The 24,207-nt window shown below is 43.7% G+C and overlaps 1 protein-coding gene across 1 annotated transcript in view; it reads right to left on the bottom strand.

Moving 5' to 3' along the window:
* Positions 1-2,507, bottom strand: part of PCF11 (PCF11 cleavage and polyadenylation factor subunit) — a 63,480-nt gene extending 60,973 nt beyond the window's left edge. Inside the window, exon 1 of the mRNA XM_075337518.1 lies at positions 2,179-2,507. Within this exon, the coding sequence (XP_075193633.1) occupies positions 2,179-2,346 (168 nt within the window). The 5' untranslated portion in view covers positions 2,347-2,507. The remainder of the gene's footprint in view (positions 1-2,178) is intronic.
* Between the last annotated feature and the right edge of the window lie 21,700 nt (positions 2,508-24,207).

Genomic DNA, 24,207 nt, shown 5'->3' with positions numbered 1-24,207 from the left:
TCTGCCCTGGTGGTGCGGCTGGAGGAGGACTGTGCCACATACATACATAATAGAGAGATATAGATATATATCTCAATCATCACCTCCTCTTCCCACAGGTCTCGGCCACTGCAGAGACATTGTTAAATGGTGGACGACCGTTATGAGCTTATTTGCATAAAACTGGATCACCCCTTTAAAAAGGGGTTGGATACTTTCTGGCTAAAGAGTCTAAAATCCCTTAATTTCTAGACCTCCTGTGCTCCCCATGGACACAGTGGCCTCTGGATTTCTTGCAGTCAAAATGGTAGCGGTCAAGTGACTTGTGTCCACCTCCCTGACGGCAGTGGGCGGTTATATTCCTACCGACTTCCGCGGCAGTCGCTCTTCACATCCTCAGACACCATCACGGCCCCCGAGGCCCCGTAAGGCTGGTTTCACACATCCGGCTTTTCGCCGCACACCAGTACAGTGCATACAGTACAATGGCAGCGCGACAACTTCCGGGTCACATGACAGCATGTGACCGGCGCTTGTCGCGCTGCCATTGTACTGTATGCACTGTACTGGCATGTGCCAAATCCGGCAAAAAGCCGGATGTGTGAAACCGGCCTAAGTGACAGATGTGCTTGGAAGAGTGAAGGCTGACAGCATTGGAAAACAAGATGGCTCAAGTCAAATCTCTAGTAAATCAAGTGACCTACCCCAGATGGGGAAATCACGCTACGGCTGCTTTCACGCATCCGGTTTTTGCTGAGCGGCACGATACGGCGCTTTGCAGAAAAAACGCAACAGGTTTTTTTTGCCGCCGGTTGGGTTTTTTTGCATAGACTTGCATTAGTGCGGTATTGTGCCTTGCGTTGCGTCCAGTTTTTGCCGGATGTGGCATATTTAGCCCATGCAGCGGCCGGATGGAATGTTGCCTGGCACGTCTTTTAGTGCGGCGAAAAAAGACGCATAGCACCGGATCCGGCGCGATTTACAATGCAAGCCTATGGACGCCGGATGCGGCGTCCTGCAGCCAAAACCGCATCCAGCCGCCGGATGCGGTTTTTTGAACTGCGCATGCTCAGTATCAAGCCACATCCGTCAAAAAACGGACGGGCTGCATGGAAAAACTTATGCAACGGATCCGTTTTTTTCGCCGCATCCATTGCATAGGTTTTTGAGCCTGATTGAGCCGCACTGCAAAAAACGGATGTGTGAAAGCAGCCTACTTTGGCCATTCTGACTGCACTGGCCCCTGTGGATGAAAGGGGGGGGGGGTCTGAAGAAAAAAAAAAAAAAGCAGTCGAGTTGGCCATTTCACACTACGTTCCAATCACTGTCCAGTGGTCCCGTTGAGGCTTCCATGCGAACCCCCCCCCCCCCCCCGCAAAACAGGTTTCGGACATACGCTTTCACAGGGCTACTGACTATAATGGTGCAGACTGAGTCACTGTGTCCTCTGTTGTGCACCATTTTCGGGAGTATATGCTTTTTGGAGGTGGACACCCAGATGCAGTCTAATGTCTGTGTATCCGCCTCCAGAAAGTGTATACTCTCGAAAATGGTGGACGACAGAGTACACTGACTCCTTCTGCACCATTATAGTCAATGGCCCTGATGGCACATATGTCCAAAACCCGTTTTGCAGGGGTTCGGACGGAAGCCCCGACAGGACCACTGAAGGGGGAGAGGAACGCAGTGTAAAAGGGCACATATTTCAATACATTTTGTGGCAAATTTTAGAAATCTAGCTAGAAAGCAGCCAACCCCTTTAAGAACTCGATTTAAAGGGAATGTCTATCCGGTGACCTTTAAGGGGGCAATCAAATCAAAAATTTTTGTTTGTTAATTTGCAGCAAAAAAATACTGAAATACTAGGCGATTGGATCGGCCGTGGACGTTACAGTAACATACAATCATCAAATCTGGCTCCAGCAGATAAAAGTCAGCCGATATGAGGGCGGGCGGCCATAAGGACTCGCCACAATTAGAGGGGGGGGGGGTTGAAATTACTTTAAGCCGCCATTTAGGAGCCCGGAATGTAACATAAGGGGTTAATACTGGGTCCTGACACGAATAAGGGGCCAGAGGAGGTGAAGATGGCCGACACGCCAGAAAGCGAGGCCGGGCGCCATATTGGATGGTGAAATCAGGGCGGGGACAGAGGGAGAGGGGACACGGAAGAGAAGAAAATGCTTTAGTCATAAAAACCTTAGCGATTTGCGCTTCGATAAGAGTGACGATGTCCCGGGCGAACTGCACGTTCTCCTCGGCGAGGATGGTCAGCATGTTGATGTGCGGCTTGCTGTTGAATGTCAGGTCCTCCAGAGAGGACTGGTAATCCCGGCAGGCGTCCTCTCGGGCTTCGTCGGCCGCCATTGATGACCGTGAGGCCGTCTACACCCGCTCCTACCCCGGGGAGTCCCTAAATCTGGCGGGTGAGCGGTGGAAATATCACAGCATCGTGCGGCAGACGACGGCGGCCACCGGGACTCAGCTCCGTCACTGGCGACGTCTTCTAACAAAATGGCGTCGGTCACCGCCAGTGAGGAGAGAAAAAAAAAAACTACCACAGGATGGCGCGTCACGTGACGACAGCCCTCACCACGGCGTCTGATTGGTCGAGGAGGAAAGTTACGCAACGATTGGGCGGAGAGAAAGAACGCCCACAGTAATGACGTCATGCGTTTAAACGGAGTTGTGTTTTGATTGGTTGCTATGAGAATTTATTTTTGCATAGTAACCGGAGAGGACAGAATAACATACACCGACTGACCATGTCTACAGGCGCCTATAGATTGTCTCCTCCGCCCATATGTGTATGACAGGACGAGCCGTGCATATGACGCCTTCATGTACAGGCCAAAATAAATACACACCAGCCCCCCCCAATTAAGTGCCTCAGACCAGACCCCCTAAATAACTACAAACCCAAGACCAGACCAGCAGATAAATACAGAACCAGGACCAGACAGAACCCAGATAATGCCCTCTAAATATATACAAAACCCACAGTAAATATAGATACAAGCCCCCCTAAATAAATACAGAACCAGGACCAGCAAATATATACAGAACCAGGACCAACAAATAAATACAGAACCTTGACCAGACAGAACCTCTAAATATATACAAAACCCAAAGTAAATATAGATACAAGCCCCCATAAATAAATACAGAATCAGGACCAGCAAATATATACAGAACCAGGACCAACAAATACATACAGAACCAGGAGCAACAAATAAACACAGAACCTGGACCAGACAGAACCTCTAAATATATACAAAACCCAAAGTAAATATAGATAAAAGCCCCCCTAAATAAATGCAGAACCTGGACCAGACAGAACCCAGATAATACCCTCTAAATATATACAAACCCCCACCAAATAAATACAGAACCCATACCAGCAAATAAATACAGAACCAGGACCAGCAAATAAATACAGAACCTGGACCAGCAAATAAATACAGACCCCGAACCAGCAAATAAATACAGAACCTGGACCAGCAAATAAATACAGAACCCGGACCAGCAAATAAATACAGAACCAGGATCAGCAAATATATACAGAACCAGGACCAGAAAGAACCCAGATCATAGTCCCTAAATATATACAGACCCCAGACTTCTAAGTAAATATAGATATCAGACCCCCAAAATATATACAGAACCCTGACCAACAAATAAATACAGAACCAGGACCAGCAAATATATACAGAACCGGGACCAGACCAAACCCAGATCATAGCCCTAAATATATACAGACCCCAGACTTCTAAGTAAATATAGATATCAGACCCCCAAAATATATACAGAACCCTGACCAACAAATAAATACAGAACCAGGACCAGCAAATATATACAGAACCGGGACCAGACCAAACCCAGATCATAGCCCTAAATATATACAGACCTCACACTTCTAAGTAAATATAGATATCAGACCCCCAAAATAAATACAGAACCTGTACCAGCAAATAAATACAGAACCCGTACCATCAAATAAAAACAGAACCTGGACCAGAAAATAAATACAGAACCTGGACCAGCAAATAAATACAGAACCAGGACCAGCAAATATATACAAAACCCGGACCAGTAAATATATACAGAACCCAGACCAGCAAATATATACAGAACCAGGACCAGCAAATACATACAGAACCAGGACCAGCAAATATATACAGAACCAGGAGCAGACAGAACCCAGATCATAGTCCCTAAATATATACAGACCCCAGACTTCTAAGTAAATATAGATATCAGACCCCCAAAATATATACAGAACCCTGACCAGCAAATAAATACAGAACCAGGACCAGCAAATATATATACAAAACCCGGACCAGTAAATATATACAGAACCCAGACCAGCAAATATATACAGAACCAGGACCAGCAAATACATACAGAACCAGGAGCAGACAGAACCCAGATCATAGTCCCTAAATATATACAGACCCCAGACTTCTAAGTAAATATAGATATCAGACCCCCAAAATATATACAGAACCCTGACCAGCAAATAAATACAGAACCAGGACCAGCAAATATATACAGAACCGGGACCAGACTAAACCCAGGTCATAGCCCCTAAATATATACAGACCTCACACTTCTAAGTAAATATAGATATCAGACCCTGAAAATATATACAGAACCCTGACCAGCAAATAAATACAGAACCCAGACCAGCAAATAAATACAGAGCCCAGACCAGCAAATAAATACATAACCCGGACCAGCAAATAAATACATAACCCGGACCAGCAAATAAATACAGAACCCGAACCAGACAGAACCCAGATCATAGCCCTTAAATATATACAAACCCCTAAGTAATTATAGATACCAGACCCCCTAAATAACTACAAGACCAGACCAGGAAATAAATACAGAAACCGGACATGACAGAACCCAGATCATAGCCTCTACATATATACAGACCCCAGACTCCTCAGTAAATATAGATATCAGATGCCCAAAATAAATATAGAACCTGGACCAGCAAATAAATACAGAACCCAGACCAGCAAATAAATAAAGAACCCGGACCAGCAAATAAATACATAACCTGGACCAGCAAATAAATACAGAAACTGGACCAGCAAATAAATACAGAACCTGGACCAGCAAATATATACAGAACCAGGACCAGCAAATATATACAGAACCGGGACCAGACCAAACCCAGGTCATAGCCCCTAAATATATACAGACCTCACACTTCTAAGTAAATATAGATATCAGACCCTGAAAATATATACAGAACCCTGACCAGCAAATAAATACAGAGCCCAGACCAGCAAATAAATACATAACCCGGACCAGCAAATAAATACAGAACCCGAACCAGACAGAACCCAGATCATAGCCCTTAAATATATACAAACCCCTAAGTAATTATAGATACCAGACCCCCTAAATAACTACAAGACGAGACCAGGAAATAAATACAGAAATCGGACATGACAGAACCCAGATCATAGCCTCTACATATATACAGACCCCAGACTCCTCAGTAAATATAGATATCAGATGCCCAAAATAAATATAGAACCTGGACCAGCAAATAAATAAAGAACCCGGACCAGCAAATAAATAAAGAACCCGGACCAGCAAATAAATAAAGAACCCGGACCAGTAAATAAATACATAACCTGGACCAGCAAATAAATACAGAAACTGGACCAGCAAATAAATACAGAAACTGGACCAGCAAATAAATACAGAACCTGGATCAGACCTTTATTTAAATACAGAACCCAGACCAGACAGAACCAGATCATACCCCCTAAATATATATGGGCCCCAGACATCTAAGTAAGTATAGATACCAGACCCACTAAATACAGAGCCCAGACCATACAGAACCCAGATCATAGCCCCTAAATCTATACAGAACCCAAAGTAAATACAGAACCCAGACCAGTAAATAAATACAGAAACTGGACTAGACAGAAGCCAGATCATAGCCCCTAAATATTTACAGACCCCCCAAACCCCAAACCCCTGAGGAAATATAGATACCAGACCCCTAAATAAATACAAAACCGGACAAGATCCCTAAATAAATACAGATCATAAACCCCCCAAGTACAAACATCAGACCACATCCTCAGACACGCTAAAGTAATACAGACCCCGGGACAAATTCACTAAATACAGACCTCAGAAAGGACCCCATAAATATAGACTCCAGACCATAAACTCTAAGTAAATACAGACCTCAGACAGGACCCCATAAATAAAGACCCCAGGCCCCTTAAATAAATACAGACTGTTAAATAAATATGGATCCCATACTAGAACCCCTAAAGAAATACAGATCGTGGACTAGAACCCTTAAATAGAGATCCCAGTCCAGACTCGTAAAAATAAGACCCCAGATCAGAACCCCTAAATGAATGCAATACATACCCCGGACCAGACCCTTTAATAAATACAGAACCCAGACCACACCCTAAAGAACAAAAATGTCTGCTAGACCATATGTATACAGCGCTCTCCTTTTCCAATTAGATCCAATAGAAAATGAGGAGTTTTAGCCAAAATATAGATAAAAACTATTTATTAAACACAATTAACAATATTAAAAAGACATAAAATAACAGAAAATGTCACAAAAAGCAATACAACACAAGAACATTTCCTATAGAAATGGATGTATTCGAGCTTTCTGGCATATTTTGGCAGAGAAACTGGTTATACACCCCCCCTCCCCCCCAGCCTAATTCACATAACCATAAATATACAGGGGTTAACTCCTACAAGGGCTAGTGAAAAGATCCACAGTGGGAAAGGGGGTAGAACAGCAGCAGGAGATTTTGTGCAATAAAAATAAATAAAATATGTTGAATATTCACAAAATAATAAGATTAAATGTGCAATAGTGCAACTATGCAAAAGGGCTAGATAGAAAGCACGGCATTGTCTTACTGGCCTCATTTATGCCTTGCTTTTTTTTTAGCCCCTTTGGATGGTTGCACAGTGAACTTTAGCCCTTGCATATTTATTTGCATTCATTGACATTCTTGTATCTTCTTTGTTTTCCTTGCTGTCAAGCATTAATCCCCATTGGGATTAAGTTGGTAGCTCTGAAATTGCTCTTCTTAAGAAATTTACATCTTGACAGCAATGTTTTTTTCTGCACTGTTGCACTTTTGCTTTAGGGACATTATATTGTGCATAGGGGACTTTAGGAGCATAACAATGTGTATTACTGTTGGGGCCATCATACAGTGAGGGAGAATTATATTGTTTTTATTCAGGCTTTGAGGGCATTATACTGTGTATAGGGGGGCCTTGAGGGCATCATACAGTGTGGGGGGCATTATACTGTGTATAGGGGGGCCTTGAGGGCCATCATACAATGTGGGGGGGCATTATACTGTGTATAGGGGGTCTTGAGGGCATCATACTGTGTGGGGAGGCATTATACTGTGTATAGGGGGGCCTTGAGGGCCATCATACAATGTGGGGGGCATTATACTGTGTATAGGGGGGCCTTGAGGGCCATCATACAATGTGGGGGTAATTATACTGTGTGTAGGGGGGCCTTGAGGGCATCATACAGTGTGGTGGGCATTATACTGTGTATAGGGGGGCCTTGAGGGCATCATACAGTGTGGGGGGCATTATACTGTGTATAGGGGGGCCTTGAGGGCATTAAGACGCCGAATATTATGGAAGAGGTAGAGAATCTCCTCATAAAGCAAATTGATAAAGCAGCGAGTCTCGGAGAGGTAATTATTATGGGGGACTTTAACTATCCTGATATAAATTGGGGAACAGAAACTTGCAGTTCCAGCAAAGGAAATAGATTTTTGATAACAATGAAAGATAATTACCTTTCACAAATGGTACAGGACCCCACAAGAGGGGGAGCACTACTAGACCTTGTACTAACCAATAGGCCAGACCGCATATCAAATATACAAGTTGGGGGTTACTTGGGGAATAGTGATCACAAAATAATAAGTCTTCATGTATTCTTTAGTAAGATGTATAGTAGAGGGGCTACAAGGACACTAAACTTCAGGAAAGCAAATTTTAAACGGTTGAGAGATGATCTTAGTGCAATAAACTGGGATGATGTACTAACTAATAAAAGTACACAAAGCAAATGGGAGACTTTTATGAGCATCCTGAATAGGGCTTGTGCAGAAAATATACCCTATGGGAACAAACATGCTAGAAATAGGAGGAAACCCCTATGGCTAAATAGAGCTGTAAGGGAAGCAATAAAAGAAAAACAGAAAGCCTTAAAAGAATTAAAGAGGGTAGGTAGTGATGAGGCATTATATAATTATAGAAAATTAAATAAAATATGTTAAAAGCAAATTAAGTTAGCTAAGTTTGAGACAGAGAGACTCATTGCGAGAGAAAGTGAAAATAATCCTAAAATATTCTTTAACTACATAAACAGTAAAAAACTGAAAAGCGATAGTGTTGGCCCCCTTAAAAATAGTCTTGGTGAAATGGTGGAAGGGGATGAGGGTAAAGCCAACCTGCTGAATTACTTTTTTTCTACGGTTTTTATACAAGAAAATGCCATGGCAAATGACATGACCAGTGATACCATAAATTCACCCTTGAATATTACCTGCTTTACCCAGCAGGAAGTACGCCGCCGCCTCGAAATCACTAAGGTTGACAAATCTCCGGGCCCGGATGGCTACACCCCAGAGTACTACAGGAATTGAGTTCTGTGAAAGATAGACCATTATTTTTAATCTTCTCAGATTCCTTAATAACAGGGTCGGTACCGCAGGACTGGCGCATAGCAAATGTGGTGCCAATATTCAAAAAGGGGACAAAAACTGAGCCGGGAAATTATAGGCCGGTAAGTTTAACCTCTACGGTTGGTAAAATCCTTGAGGGTTTCTTGAGAGATGCTATACTGGAGTATCTCAAGAAAAATAACCTTATGACAGAGTATCAACATGGGTTTATGAGGGATCGATCCTGTCAAACTAATTTGATCAGCTTCTATGAAGAGGTAAGTTCAAGCCTGGATCAGGGAAATGCAGTGGATGTTGTGTATATGGACTTTTCAAAAGCTTTTGATACGGTGCCACACAAAAGGTTGGTACATAAAATGAGAATAATGGGGATAGGGGAAAATATGTGTAACTGGGTTAAAAACTGGCTCAGTGATAGGAAACAAAGGGTGGTTATTAATGGTACGTACTCGGACTGGGTCTCAGTTCATAGTGGGGTACCACAGGGGTCAGTATTGGGCCCGCTTCTTTTCAACATATTTATAAATGACCTTGTTGGGGGCATGCGGAGTAGAATTTCAATATTTGCAGATGATACTAAACTCTGCAGGGTAATCGATACAGAGGAGGATAATTTTATATTACAGGGAGATTTATGTAAATTGGAGGATTGGGCTGAGAAGTGGCAATTGAAGTTTAATGTAGATAAATGTAAGGTCATGCACTTGGGTAGAGGAAATAACATTTATGATTATGTACTTAATTGTAGAACACTGGGTAAAACAGACACAGAAAAAGACTTGGGTGTATGGGTGGATGGTAAACTTCACTTTAGTGGACAGTGTCAGGCAGCTGCTGCCAGGGCTAATAAAATAATGGGATGTATTAAGAGGTAGAAGTGTTCATGAAAAAAATATAGTTCTACCTCTGTACAAGTCACTAGTGCGACCGCACTTATATACTGTGTACAATTCTGGTCACCGATATATAAGAAGGACATAGCTGAACTGGAGAGGGTGCAGAGAAGAGCGACCAAGATTATTAGAGGAATGGGGGGGGCTGCAATACCAAGACAGGTTATTAAACTGGGGGTTATTTAGTCTGGAAAAACGAAGGCTTAGGGGGATCTAATCACAATGTATAAATATATGAGGGGACAGTACAGAGACCTTTCCAAAGATCTCTTTACACCTAGGCCTGCGACTGGAACACGGGGGCATCCGCTACGTCTCGAGGAAAGAAGGTTTAATCATAATCACAGACGAGGATTCTTTACTGTACGAGCAGTGAGACTATGGAACTCTCTGCCGCATGGTGTTGTAATGAGTGATTCACTACTAACATTTAAGCAGAGCCTGGATGCCTTTCTTGAAAAATGTAATATTACCAGTTATGTATATTAGATTTTATGACAGGGTGTTGATCCAGGGAACTAGTCTGATTGCCGGATGTGGACGAAGGAAGGACATTTTTTCCCCATTGGAACTTGTTTGCCACATTGGGGTTTTTTTGCCTTCCTCTGGATCAACATGTTAGGCTACGGGTTGAACTAGATGGACTTAGAGTCTCCCTTCAACCTTAAAAACTATGATACTATGATACAGTGTGGGGGACATTCTACTGTGTATAGGGGGGGCTTGAGGGCATCATACAGTGTGGTAGGCATTATACTGTGTATAGGGGGGCCTTGAGGGAATCATACAGTGTGGGGGGCAGTATACTGTGTATAGGGGGGCCTTGAGGGCATCATACAGTGTGGTGGGCAGTATACTGTGTATAGGGGGGCCTTGAGGGCATCATACAGTGTGGTGGGCATTATACTGTGTATAGGGGGGCCTTGAGGGCCATCACAGAGTGTGAGGGTCATTATATTGTTTATAGGTCGCTGTAGGGATATCCTACTGTGTATAGGGGAGAAGTGTGGACTTTATATTGTATATATAGAGTTGGGAAGGTATTATACTGTGTAAACGTGACCTGTGATCACATCATACTGTATATAGGGGAGCTGTGAGTCCCTCATAGTCTGTATAGAGGAGCTTTGTGGGTATTATACTGTACTTAGGGGAGCTATGGGGTATTATACTGTGTAAAGGGGAGATGTGTTGTCACCATACTGTGTATAGGGAAGCTGTGGGGGTATTATACTGTGTAAAGGGTAGATGTGTTGTCACCATACTGTGTATAGGGAAGCTGTGGGGGCATTATGCTGTGTAAAGGGGAGATGTGTTGGCATCATACTGTGTATAGGGGAGCTGTTTGGCCCATCATACTGTGGAGAAATTGTACTGGGTATTGGGGAAGTTTGAGCCTATCATACTGTATATAAAGGAACTTTGGTCCCATCATACTGTGTATAGGGGAGCTGTGGAAGACATAATACTTTACATAGGGGAACTGTGGGTGCATCATACTGAGTAGAGGAGAGATGTAGGCCTATCACACTGTCTATATGGGAGCTATGACCTCATCATACTGTGTACTGGAAAGCTGTGGGCCCTTCATACTGTGTATAAGGAAGCTGCGGGCCCATCATACTGTATGTAGATGAGCTGTAGGCCTATCATACTCTGTATCTGGCAGCTGTAGGGGCATTATACTGTGGATAGGGGAGCTGTGAGGACATCATACTGTACTCAAGGGAACTTTGGGCCTATCATGCCGTATAGAGGAGTTGTGGGGGCATCGTACTGTGCATAATGTATCTCTGCGGGCATCCTACTGTATATGGGCCCTATTATACTGTGTATAATGGAGCTGTGGTCCCATCATGCTGTGTATAGCGGAGCTGTAAGGACATTATACTTTGTAAAGGGGAGCTGTGGAAGTATAATGTATATGGGGAAGCTTTAGGCCCAGCATACTGTGTATAGGGGAGCTGTGGAGGCCAGCATACTGTGTATAGGGAAGCTGTGGAGCCCAGCATACTGTGTATAGGGGAGCTGTGGAGCCCAGCATACTGTGTATAGGGGAGCTGTGGAGCCCAGCATACTGTGTATAGGGGAGCTGTGGAGCCCAGCATACTGTGTATAGGGGAGCTGTGGAAGTATAATGTATATGGGGAAGCTTTAGGCCCAGCATACTGTGTATAGGGGAGCTGTGGAGGCCAGCATACTGTGTATAGGGGAGCTGTGGAGCCCAGCATACTGTGTATAGGGGAGCTGTGGTGGCCATCATAATGTGTATAGCGGAGCTGTGGACTCATTATACTATGTATTGAGGAGCTGTGGGTATATCACACTGTGTATACACTGACGATCAAAATGGGTAACAATATTTTGAACTTTTGACTTTAAGGCTCTATTTAAGTACTTTTTGCTGCTTCAGAAGTTTCACAGATTCTATCAGCGCTGGTGAGACTCACGGAAGTTTGTAAATTCAAACACTATCAGAAAATCTCCAGTCCCCAAAGGTTGGACTCTTTATTATATGCTACATACGAATCACAAATATATAAATATAAATGTAGATGTTTCTAGAATAGTGACAAATAGCAGAATACATAACAGCATAGTAAATACAGACACTCCCAGCATCCACCCAGTTTAGCCAAAAAAACCCTCAACAGTTCTTTGTTTCAAAAGTGGAATCCCACCGACATTTACAGGAACAGAATAGCCATGAAAGTTATTTTTCTCAGGTCCATCTATTATCCCAACATTTGCAGAAAGGTCAAGATTACCATGTGACAAACAATTTGAATTTCTGCAGGCCTGTACTGTTTGTTTGTGTATAGGTGTTGTGTTTATTTGGTTCTTTGTCTTACTAGTTTCTCAGCTGGATTAAGCATTTTTGTAAATGTTGGTTTCCCATTTATATTATTTTGCTGTTGTTTTGTATAGTAGTTTACAGTGTTCTTTTAAAGGGTTAGGTCTGTGAGGCTCAGACAGGTGTAAGGAAAATTTAATCTGGGTTTGTAATGTGAATACAATTTAAGCAGGAGCTAATTCTTAACTGTTTGTTTTCTGCCTTTTCTATCAGATCCCCTGTGAAGTGAATGAGCTTGTATTGTTTTGTTTTAAGTTGCAGTCTTTCTATAGTTTTCAGATCGCAGAGATAAGGATAAGTGGGAGGGCTGGAAAAGTAAATTGCTTTGGCACCTCTGATGTGAGGGTCTTAAGTGTTAAGTATTACAAAAGACTGGAGGGTATGCACATATATTAGGAAACTTGGATAAAGTGTGTTGTTATGTAATGTAAGACAGGCAGACAGACATGGATGGATAACGAGCGTACACGGAGGAGTGACCTGTTATACTATGTGCTTAGAGTAGACCTTGAAGTTTGGACAGGTAACATACAGTATAGACCAAAAGTTTGGACACACCTTCTCATTCAAAGAGTTTTCTTATTTTCATGACTCTGAAAATTGTAGATTCACATTGAAGGCATCAAAACTATGAATTAACACATGTGGAATGAAATACTTAACAAAAAAGTCTGGAAACAACTGAAAATATGTTTTATATTCTAGGTTCTTCAGAGTAGCCACCTTTTGCTTTGATTACTGCTTTGCACACTCTTGGCATTCTCTTGATGAGCTTCAAGAGGTAGTCACCGAAAATGGTTTTACAATAGTCTTGAAGGAGTTCCCAGAGATGATTAGCACTTGTTGGCCCTTTTGCCTTCACTCTGCGGTCCAGCTCACCCCAAACCATCTCGATTGGGTTCAGGTCTAGTGACTGTGGAGGCCAGGTCATCTGGCGTAGCACCCCATCACGCTCCTTCTTAGTCAAATAGCCCTTACACAGCCTGGAGGTGTGTTTGGGGTCATTGTCCTGTTGAAAAATAAATGATGGTCCAACTAAACGCAAACCAGATGGAATAGCACGCCGCTGCAAGATGCTGTGGTAGGCATGCTGGTTCAGTATGCCTTCAATTTTTAATAAATCCCCAACAGTGTCACCAGCAAAGCACCCCCACACCATCACACCTCCTCCTCCATGCTTCACGGTGGGAACCAGCTATGTAGAGTCCATCCGTTTACCTTTTCTACAAAGACGCGGTGGTTGGATCCAAAGATCTCAAATTTGGACTCATCAGACCAAAGCACAGATTTCCACTGCTCTAATGTCCATTCCTTGTGTTTTTTAGCCCAAACAAGTCTCTTCTGCTTGTTGCCTGTCCTTAGCAGTGGTTTCCTAGCAGCTATTTTACCATGAAGGCCTGCTGCACAAAGTCTCCTCTTAGCAGTTGTTCTAGAGATGAGAAGGTGTGTCCAAACTTTTGGTCTGTACTGTATATATTTATTTAAAACTTGATTTAGGTGACAAATAAAAATAATGAATTTCTGTTATTTTTTTTTTGTTTACGGCCAGTACAAGATGGTAAAATAAACAAAGAAAACATGAGGTTTTAGGTCAACAACGATATGCAAAATATTTATTATGGAAAATTTAAAAATTGACACAAGGCTCAAAAAAGGCATGGGACCTATAGACACATAATAAAATGTACATATAGGCACAAAGCACAGAAAAAAAGGCATCTAAAGTATGCTGGATCTCATGTACATAAATCCTCATTAAATTAGATATATAGGAGAGCGCTAACCAAATGGTTTGATATTATAGGGTGCAAAATGAAACCCACAACATAAAGCATACAAGAAAGGTTACCTGGACGAGGCACAAGAAAGCACCCTGGATGTCCTAGGTCATATATACTGTATATATATATATAGTGGAACCTTGGATTACGAGCATAATTCATTTCTGGAGTGAGCTCTTAAACCAAATTACTCTTATATCAAAGCGAATTTTCCTATAGGAAATAGTTGAAAAGCAGATTCGTTCCACAGCCCAAAAATATTTACTGTGTTTATACAAACTTATTACAGTAACACAAAATAATGTACTGTATTCATATAAAATTATTACAGTACACTAATACAAAATACTGTGCAGTAAAAACTTATAAAACAAATTAAACTGTATATTAGCTTACAATAGAATTGTTAGTGTGCGAGAGATACTATAAAGAGAAAAGATGATGTATAAATATGACAACCTTTATTCTAGAACAGTACACAAAAAAACACACCCCAAATCTATTCTCCCCCAATAACGGCAAAACTAAGCCAAATGTAGGGTAGGAAAACTGCACAGGCAATCAGATTACAGTACAAGCCTTAGCAGAAAGGAAGGACAGTACTGTATTCACAAATGCAAATTGCTAGACATGCTATATAGTATAATATACTGTACTGTACAATGGTATACTGTGTACAGTATACAGTGCATATGTACAGAGAGGTACCTCCAGAGCAGGTCAGAGCGCGGTGAAAGGACAGAACCGGAAGTGTGCACAGTGAGCATTTGCTCTTATTGCAAAGCATTGCTCTTAAACCGAGTTACAAAATTTTAAAAAGCTTTACCGGATTTACCGATTGCCGGATGTGGAGTCAGGAAGAAATTTTTTCCCCATTGGAACTTGTTTGCCACATTGGGGTTTTTTTGCCTTCCTCTGGATCAACATGTTAGGCTACAGGTTGAACTAGATGGACTTAGGCGGGCTTTGCACGCTGCGACATCGGTAACAATGTGTTACCGATGCTGCAGCGATAGTCCCGCCCCCGTCGCACGTGCAATATCTAGTGAAAGCTGCCGTAGCGATTATTATCGCTACGGCAGCTTTACACGCACATACCTGCCGTGCGACGTCCCTCTGGCCGGCGACCCGCCTCCTTCCTAAGGGGGCGGGTCGTGCGGCGTCACAGCGACGTCACACGGCAGGCGGCCAATTGTAAACATCCCGCCCACCTCCGTCCTTCTCATTGCAGCCGGCGGCAGGTAAGGTGAAGTTCCTCGCTCCTGCGGCTTTACACACAGCGATGTGTGCTGCCGCAGGAGCGAAGAACAACATCGCACCTGTCGCTGCATCGGCATTATGGAAATGTCGGAGGCTGCAGCGATGATACGATAACGACGCTTTTGCGCTCGTTCATCGTATCAAAAAGGATTTGCGCGTTGCGATATCGACTGCGACGCCGGATGTGCGTCACTTTCGATTTGACCCCATCGACATCGCACGTGCAATGTCGCAACGTGCAAAGCCGCCCTTAGAGTCTCCCTTCAACCTTAAAAACTATGATACTATGATACTATGATACTATGATACTATGATGATTTACTTGTCTTGCAGAACGCTCTCAAACCAAGAAGTTACTCTTAATCCAAGGTTCCACTGTATATACTGTATATACAGTATATATATATATATATATATATATATATATATATATATATATACAGTATACAGCTCTGGCAAAAATTAAGAGACCACTTCCAAATTGTCAGTTTTTCTGATTTTTTTCTTTATTAGTATATTTTGGAGTAAAATGTAAATTGTTCTTTTTTTCTATATACAACTGACGTCTCCGAATTTCCAAGCAGTAAATTTTGTATTTATTTTCTGAAAATGAAAAATAGTAAAAATATCAAAACAATGCATTGCTTTCACACCTCCAATAATGCAAAAAAAACCAAGTTTATAATCATTTAGAAATAATGCTTTATCTCAGGAAGAGTTCAGAAATCAATATTTTGTGGAATAACCATGATTTTTAATCACAGCTTTCCTGCGTCTTGGCTGCTTTCCACCAGTCTGTCACACTGCTTTTGGGTGACCTTATGCCACTTCTGGTGTAAAAATGTAAGTAGTTCTTCTTTGTTTGATGGGTTGTGACTATCCATCTTTCTCTTGATTACATTCCATAAGTTTTCAATGGGGTTCAGGTCTGGAGATTGGGCTGGCCATGACAGGTTTTTGATGTGGTGGCCCTGCAGCTACTAGCCATGCGCTTATCTTGTCTTTTCATCAAAATACGAGGGACCCCATACAGCTTTTTTAAAATTATTTAAATAAATGTAAAAAACAGTGTGCCATCCCCCTCCCCCAAATTTTGATATCCAGCCAAGATAAAGCCAAAAGCTGCGGGCTGGTTTTCTCAAGCTGGCGAGGCCCATGGTTATTGGCCCCCCCAACCTAAAAATAGCAGCTTGCAGTCACCCAGAATTGTCACATCCATTAGATGCGACAATCCCAGCACTTTACCCAGCTCATCCAGACTGCCCTGGTGTGGTGGCAATTGGGGTAATATAAGGGGTTAATGACAGGTCACAGCTGGCACTAGATTAGTAGGGTCTATGAGACCCACCCATTACTAATCTGTTAGTGAAAATAAATAAACAAAAACACTGAAATACTATCTGACATGAAATCAGAATATACCTTTCCCGTTTTAGGTCAATTAGGATTAAAAATAATATTTATCTTTGCCAAATACCAGAATAATGAGAGAGAGAGAACGTTTTAAGGCATTTTTATTACTTTCTGAAAAGTCAAAAGTTTCCATACATTTCATTAGTATTTGGTAGAAGGAAAGTTTTGTTAGAAGGAGACCGATCAGTAGAAAGTAGTCCATGCGAGAATGAATACGAGCGAAAGTAAGAGGTTTTACAGTTTCGAGGGTTAGAAAAAGTTGGATCCTAAAAATGTTTTTTTTTTAACGCGTAAACAATTGGATTGCATTGGAAAGTTTTGTGTAAAATATGTCCCTAGGACACCGAGCATGCTGGTTGAGAGTTAAAACTGAACTACTCGTGTCCTCCCTCTACTAAACTACCTATACCCGATACTGCAGTTACCTTGGGTGATTCAACCATAAGGGTATGTGTGCACGTTGCGTTCTGTGCAGTGCGGAAAAAAACTGGACAGATGTAAACACTGTGTTTGTAAAAAAAAAATGCATCCAAAACGCATGCATTTTGGATGCATTTTGCATGCGTTTTGGATGCATTTTTGACAGTGCGTTCCCCCGGCAATTCAGCTCTGTTACATGCTCGCTCACAGCAGACACAGACAGAGTCATGCGATGAGAATGCACTCGGATGAACTTCACCCGACTTCATTGTCATCCCCCGGCTCTGTCTGTGTGTCGCGTCCTGTTTAGCGGTCAACCGTGAAGGACTCACCGGTGACCACTAATCCCCTGAGTGACTGAAGTGAGCAGCACGATCAGCGGTGCCGTCACTCAGGTGACCCGCAGCCAGCTGGAGTCCTCCACCTCAGAGCGGTAGCCTGAGTAACCTGAGTGACGGCACCGCTGATCACTTCGGTCACTCAGGCGACTTGCTGTCACAGTTGGAGGATCCAGCAGTGGCCGCGGGTAACCTGAGTGATGTCATCGCTGATTGTGCGGCTCACTTTAGTTGCTGCGTGGAGCTGACAGAGAGCGGTATGGTCTGTGGCCTCTCCTGTCAGCTTCATGTAGCAGAGCTGGATGCGTCGCGGGACCTCGTGTGGATTACGTCGGACCTGGAGAGGTATTTGGGGATTAATAAAGTGGTGAGAGAGGGTTTTTTTGCCTTTTATTCCAAATAAAGGATTTTTTCGGGTGTATGTGTTTATTTTCTTTAATTTACTGGTTAATCATGGAAGGTATCTCGGGGAGACGCCGAGACGTTATGGGCTGCCATTTACTCCTTATTACCCCGATTGCCACCGCACCAGGGCAATTCGGGATGAGGCGGGTAGAGTCCCGGGACTGTCGCATCTAATGGATGCGGCAATTCCGGCTGGCTGCCTGCTGATATTATTAGGCTGGGGGTCTCCCCATAACGTGGAGCTCCCCATCCTGAGAATACCAGCCTTCAGCCGTGTGGCTTTACCCTGGCTGGTATCAAAATTGGGGGGGACCGCATATCGTTTATTTTTAATTATTTATTTATTTATTTTACAGCACAATATAGACCCGCCCATTGGGGGGGGTCTCATAGACCCCTCCCCATTACTAACCTCGTGCTTGATGGCAACTTTGATTTTCTTGACAAATCACAGCTGTCATTAACCCCTTGCCACCGCACTAGGGCAATCGGGATGATCCGGGTCAAGTGCCAGAATTGTGGCATCTAATAGATGTGACAATTCGGGGGCGGCTTCGGGTTGCAATTTTTAGGCTAGGGGAGCACAATAACCACGGGCCTCCCCAGCCTGAGAATACCAGCCCCCGGCTGTTTGTTTTATCTCAGTAGGGTATCAAAATTGGGAGGACCGTACTCCATTTTTTAAAATGATTTATTTAACTAATTTAAAAAAACCTCATGGGGGTCCCTCATATTTTGATACACAGCCAGGATAATGTGTACAGCTGGGGGCTGCAGCCTGTAGCCATCTACTTTATCTGTGCTGGATATCAAAATATGGGGGACTATACGCCATTTTTTTCAATTATTTATTTATTTTTAAACTCCACAACCAATCACAGACGCTGGAACGCCGGCAGTCTGACTGCAACCAATTCCAGATGCTGTCATAGGGGGCGGATGAGTGAAGCAGTGAATATGCATGAAAGCTAATGAGCACATCCGGAAGCAGTGTGTTAGCTACGCGGGGGACTTGATAAGTATAACTGTCCTGTTTCAATCTCTATTTTGCCTCCTTTTAACTTTTAGTGCACAGGTGCGGGATTTCAGAGGAGGAACTACACGTCACAGTCAGACTGATGATAATAGGTGGCAAAAATGATGCTAATTAAGCAACGAGGTATTGCTATCTTCTGTGCAGCATACCCACCATAGCCTGGAAGAACTCATTAGCATAAAGCAATCAAACATTTGCTATGAGGCTGTCAGGTAAGCCTATTGTCAGTATCCTATTACCTGTATACCTATATTAACAGCTTAAAAAGGTCAAAGTGGTGACAGATTCCCATTATCATTACCATTACGATATCACTGCTATACATTATACCTTACACATTACTATACATTACACAAGAAAACATCATATTACAATTCAATTTACATAACACAATATTTAGATAAGACATTAATCACATTACAATCCATGACGCGATTGGTGTCTTCAGGGGTAAGAAGGCGACCACCATTGTCCACCACTCTTACATCAGTATAGAGATTGTACCTGAAACCAAAACAGAACTTGGTTCGTCCAATAGAGGCGATGTATTGAGAGAAGAAGAGGGGGCCGGGGCCTGAACCCAGTGGAACCCCGACAATATGGGAAAGAGGAGGCGGTAAAAGAAACAGTGAGTGAGTAGTCAGGGACGTAGGAGGAGAACCAGGAGAGAGCGATGTCGATGTTGATGGAGCATAGTTGTAACACTCATCGACGTGGATGAGGCATTGAGCAGGGATAGTGGACCCACTGGACAACAGGGGAATACTCAGGCTTACTCTTTAGTGGGAGGGGCTTGACTTAGCGCCCGCCGTGAGGTGGAACGTCAGGTGCCACTCCCAGGGCAGTAACCAGGACTATGGCAGCTGATCGGAGCAGGGAGACAGCAGAACCCGGAGAGCAACAAAAAACGGGAGCACAAGGGGCACAGTCTGGAAGGGAAGAGGCAGGACAGGTACCAGCAGATACGGGTCATCAAGCTCAGGTGACTAGGCTCAGGTCATCAGGCACAGGACATCAGGTGAGCCATAGCAGGGTGATGCAGGCACAACTAGCATGGACAGCAACATGGTCATACTGGCACAGCAGGTACTCAGGACTTCAGGTTGAAGATACAAACACGACTTTATTCACGGAACACAGTAGGGCTTCAAATACAGAACACACACAGGACAGGTCCAGGGAAACAAAAATGAACCCAGCAGAGCAGAAGTAGTTACAAACAGGACTGGTGCTGGAGGCTTGCAGACCAGAGCACATGGACAGGGCCAACACGAGTACTAGGCAAGAACCTAATGAGATGTTCTGGTCCCTACCAACAGGGTGATGGTGCCCTAAATAGCTGGTGCCTCCCAGTGATAGGCTGGGGACACCTTAGCAGGGTGCGCACACGTACCAATAAAGGGATATTGTGGTGTGCGCATGTGCCCCCTAGGCTGGAGACCAGGAACCCCGAACAACATGTACAAGGCCTGCAGCCGAGGCAGAAGCTGAAGGCCATGCACACAAGGGCATCCGTGGGAGACAAGCTGGAGACTGCACTACAAGTGGATGGAAATGAAGGGACGCAGAGGACCATGCTACACTTGGGTGGCCATGGGGGGACGAGCCGTGGATCACGCAACACAAGGATGGTCATTCCAGTAAGAGGAGAGTGCAGAATCCAACACTCACGTGGACATCCATGGAGGAGACGAACCAGGGACTGCACAACACATGGACAGCAGGGAAGAGGGTAGCGACACGGTGTTAGAACGCGGAGGAGTGCCGGCATACTAGGGGAGCCAGCGCTACAATAGTGATGAGGAGTTGGTGATCCACAGTGACAAATGCAGCAGAGGGATCCAGGAGAATCAGCCGGGACCATTAGATTTAGCTGTTAGTAGATCATTACAGACTTTAATAAGATAAGTTTCCGTAGAGCGTAAGGAGCAAAAACCGGATTGTAGAGGGTCAAGAAGAAGAGAGTTATCTGAGGGATAGCGGATCAGATGGGACTGGACCAAGCGTTCCGGGAGTTTTGAGATGTTGAGATGCCTATTTTCTTAATACTAACACCAATCCATGTATCCTTTGATAATGTAGCCGAATGGATTACTAACTTCCTTTCCTCCATTGAGATTTGCTCTTCAAGTTACAAAGTAGTGACATTGAATGGCACATTGTAACAAATCCTCAGCTGTATGAGCAGGACTAGATCAGAATGTTTATATTTGCTCAGAAAATGCTTCTAAAATATGTCAGGAAACCTCATTTTTGATATTATGAGTGCAGCGAGGATCCTGCTCATCTCTATACCTGGTGCTTGATTTATACTTGTAATCTTCCATATGACCTACAGGGGGCAAAGTAAGCCTATATCTGGAGCTTTGCGTTACGAATGCTTTCCTTCATCTCCGCCCGATTCTCTCTCAGCCGCTTTGATGCATTTGTGTGTTTAATCCGTGTTTGTTTTTGAATAGCATCTTTTTTTGTTTGCCGGAGGCTTCATGGCTCCACCGAGCGGCAAGTCATCAAAAATACACAAGAGCCATGTTACGTTCCTCCGAGGAGAGCAAGAACCTCGGGCTTGCCGCATTATACCAATTCCCAATTCTCACAAGTCTGCATTCTAAAACGCTTGTTATACATAGATCGAAGAGTACAGTACACAGGATCCGAGGATGCAGAACCTGTCCTAGGGCCCGACACGACACCTACCATGTGCCATTATGTGGCAGAGGACATTGAGCCCCTTCAGGCACCAGCACCCGAGTGCAGCAGCTAAGTCATCCTCCTTCTTGGTCACCTACCTTTTAAACCGGAAACATCCCAACTTTTACAGAACAGAAGGAGAGACAAACCATGCGGCAGCCTAAAAAATTTGACCACACCCATTTGACATTTTATTCTATCATGGCAGCAGGAGATGTCAGAGGGGCAGTGGCAGTGTGGGAGATTTAGCAAACACCCAAGACTGCAGGGCATAGACCCAAATCTGGGACTGTCCGCTGTATGCCGGACTGACTGTTGGGACTAGAGATGAGGGGATCGATTCACGGGACTCCGGTCCAGAGTTCAGATCAATGGCACCCGGCGGTTGGATAGGAGGACATGACTCTCTTACCTTTCCTGTGTCCTCGGCACGGGTTTTGGTCATCTATGCGTCCTGCTCATCCCTAGTTGGGAACTTTGAATTATTTTGAAATATTATTTTTTGTTCATTTATTCACAGTCATAACAGCCAGAACGTTCTCATTTTTACGTAACCTCACTATATGACAGCTTGCGTTTTTGTGTCCGTAAAACTGTGTTCAGATGTTGCATCAATGCTGGGGTTTTTTTGTTTTCTGCAGGTGTCTGCACCAAACGACACAATAATAACCTGTAGTTACTGCACTTTTGCTCCATTTTATTAAGCCTTTTCCCTTATTTGATGCATTTTTTTGTGAAGATGTGAAGTTTTTTTTCTTCTTTGATTCTGCACTTAAAAAGTAACTGCAGTTTTTTACATGTGTATTTATAGGCTCCACATAGAAGCTTCTAGAGAAAACATGCACCAAACTTTTCATGACATCACATCCAGGCTTTGTTGGTGATGAAGACTCAAGAAGCCTATTGTATGGAGAAACTAGGGTCCTGCATTGCTCAGATGGGATTTTGGCCCATCCTGCCACACAAACACTCTTCAAATCCTCTGGAATTCTGAGCTTTAGTTCCTTCCATACATTTTATATTGGATTCAGCTCCAGTGATCGGTTCGGTCATTCCAGCAGATTTATTTTCTTTCTCTGAAACCAATTGAGAGTTTCCTTGGTTGTGTGTTTGGGATCAGTGTCTCCCTGAACTGTCCACCCTCATTTCATCTCCATCATCCTGGTAGATGGCAGGAGAGTTTTATCAGGAACTAGCTGTAGTACCCAGGCGTTGCCCGAGATAGTGTCTGTCTGTCTCTCTCCCAGTCTGTCTGCCTCTGTCTGTCTCTCTCCTAGTCTCTGTCTGTCTCTCTCCCAGTGTTTGTCTGTCTCTGTTTGTCTCTCTCCCAGTCTCTGTCTGTCTCTTTGTGTCTGTGTCTGTCTCTCTATGTGTGTATCTGTCTCTGTCTGTCTCTGTCTCTATCCATGTCTGTCTGTGTCTATCTCTGTCTCTCTATCTCTGTCTGTCTCTTTATCTGTGTCTCTCTATCTCTGTGTCTGTCTCTGTCTGTCTCTCTCTCTGTGTCTGTCTGTCTCTCTCTCTGTATCTGTCTCTCTACCTCTGTGTCTGTCTGTCGGTCTCTTTCCCTGTCATTCTCTTTCCCTACCTGTCTCTTTCTCTGATTGTCTCTTTCCCTGCCTGTCGCTTTCCCTGCCTGTCTCTTTCCCTGCCTGTCTCTTTCCCTGTCTGTTTCTTTCCCAGTCTGTCTCTTTCCCCGTCTGTCTCTTTCCCCGTTTGTCTCTTTCCCCGTTTGTCTCTTTCCCCGTCTGTCTCTTTCCCCGTCTGTCTCTTTCCCCGTCTGTCTCTTTCCCCGTCTGTTTCTTTCCAGGTCTGTCTCTTTCCAGGTATGTCTCTTTCCAGGTATGTCTCTTTCCCTGTCTGTCTCTGCCTGTCTGTCTCTGCCTGTCTCTCTCTGTCTGTCATTTCCCCTGTCTGTCTCTTTCCCCGTCTGTCTCTTTCCCCGTCTGTCTCTTTCCAGGTCTGTCTCTTTCCAGGTCTGTCTCTTTCCAGGTCTGTCTCTTTCCCTGTCTGTTTCTGTATTTCTTTGTCTGTCCTTGTCTCTCTCTGCCTGTCTCTTCCCCAGTCTGTCTCTTCCCAAGTCTGTCTCTTCCCCAGTCTGTCTCTTCCCCAGTCTGTCTCTTCCCCAGTCTGTCTCTTCTCCTGTCTGTCTCTCAGTCTGTGTCTGTCTGTGTCTGTCTCCCCATTGACATCATATTACCTCACACATAAGCTTCTTATACTATGAATGTCCTTTGTTCCTATAGCAACCAACCACAGCTGCTATTAATAACTTGCAGCTCTCAGCTCCATTCAGTTTAATGGAGGCAGATTTTTTTTAGAGTAACAGTAAAGCGTGGGGTTCATTTTTCCTGTCAAAACATAGTCTACGACGTTCCCTGAGTCACATTAAGCGTCTG

Source organism: Anomaloglossus baeobatrachus, chromosome 2 (genome assembly GCF_048569485.1).
Source record: "Anomaloglossus baeobatrachus isolate aAnoBae1 chromosome 2, aAnoBae1.hap1, whole genome shotgun sequence".
NCBI classification, from domain to species: Eukaryota; Metazoa; Chordata; class Amphibia; order Anura; family Aromobatidae; genus Anomaloglossus; species Anomaloglossus baeobatrachus.
The sequence above is the reverse complement of the archived record's forward strand: the minus strand, read 5'-3'. Positions and strand labels throughout refer to the sequence as shown.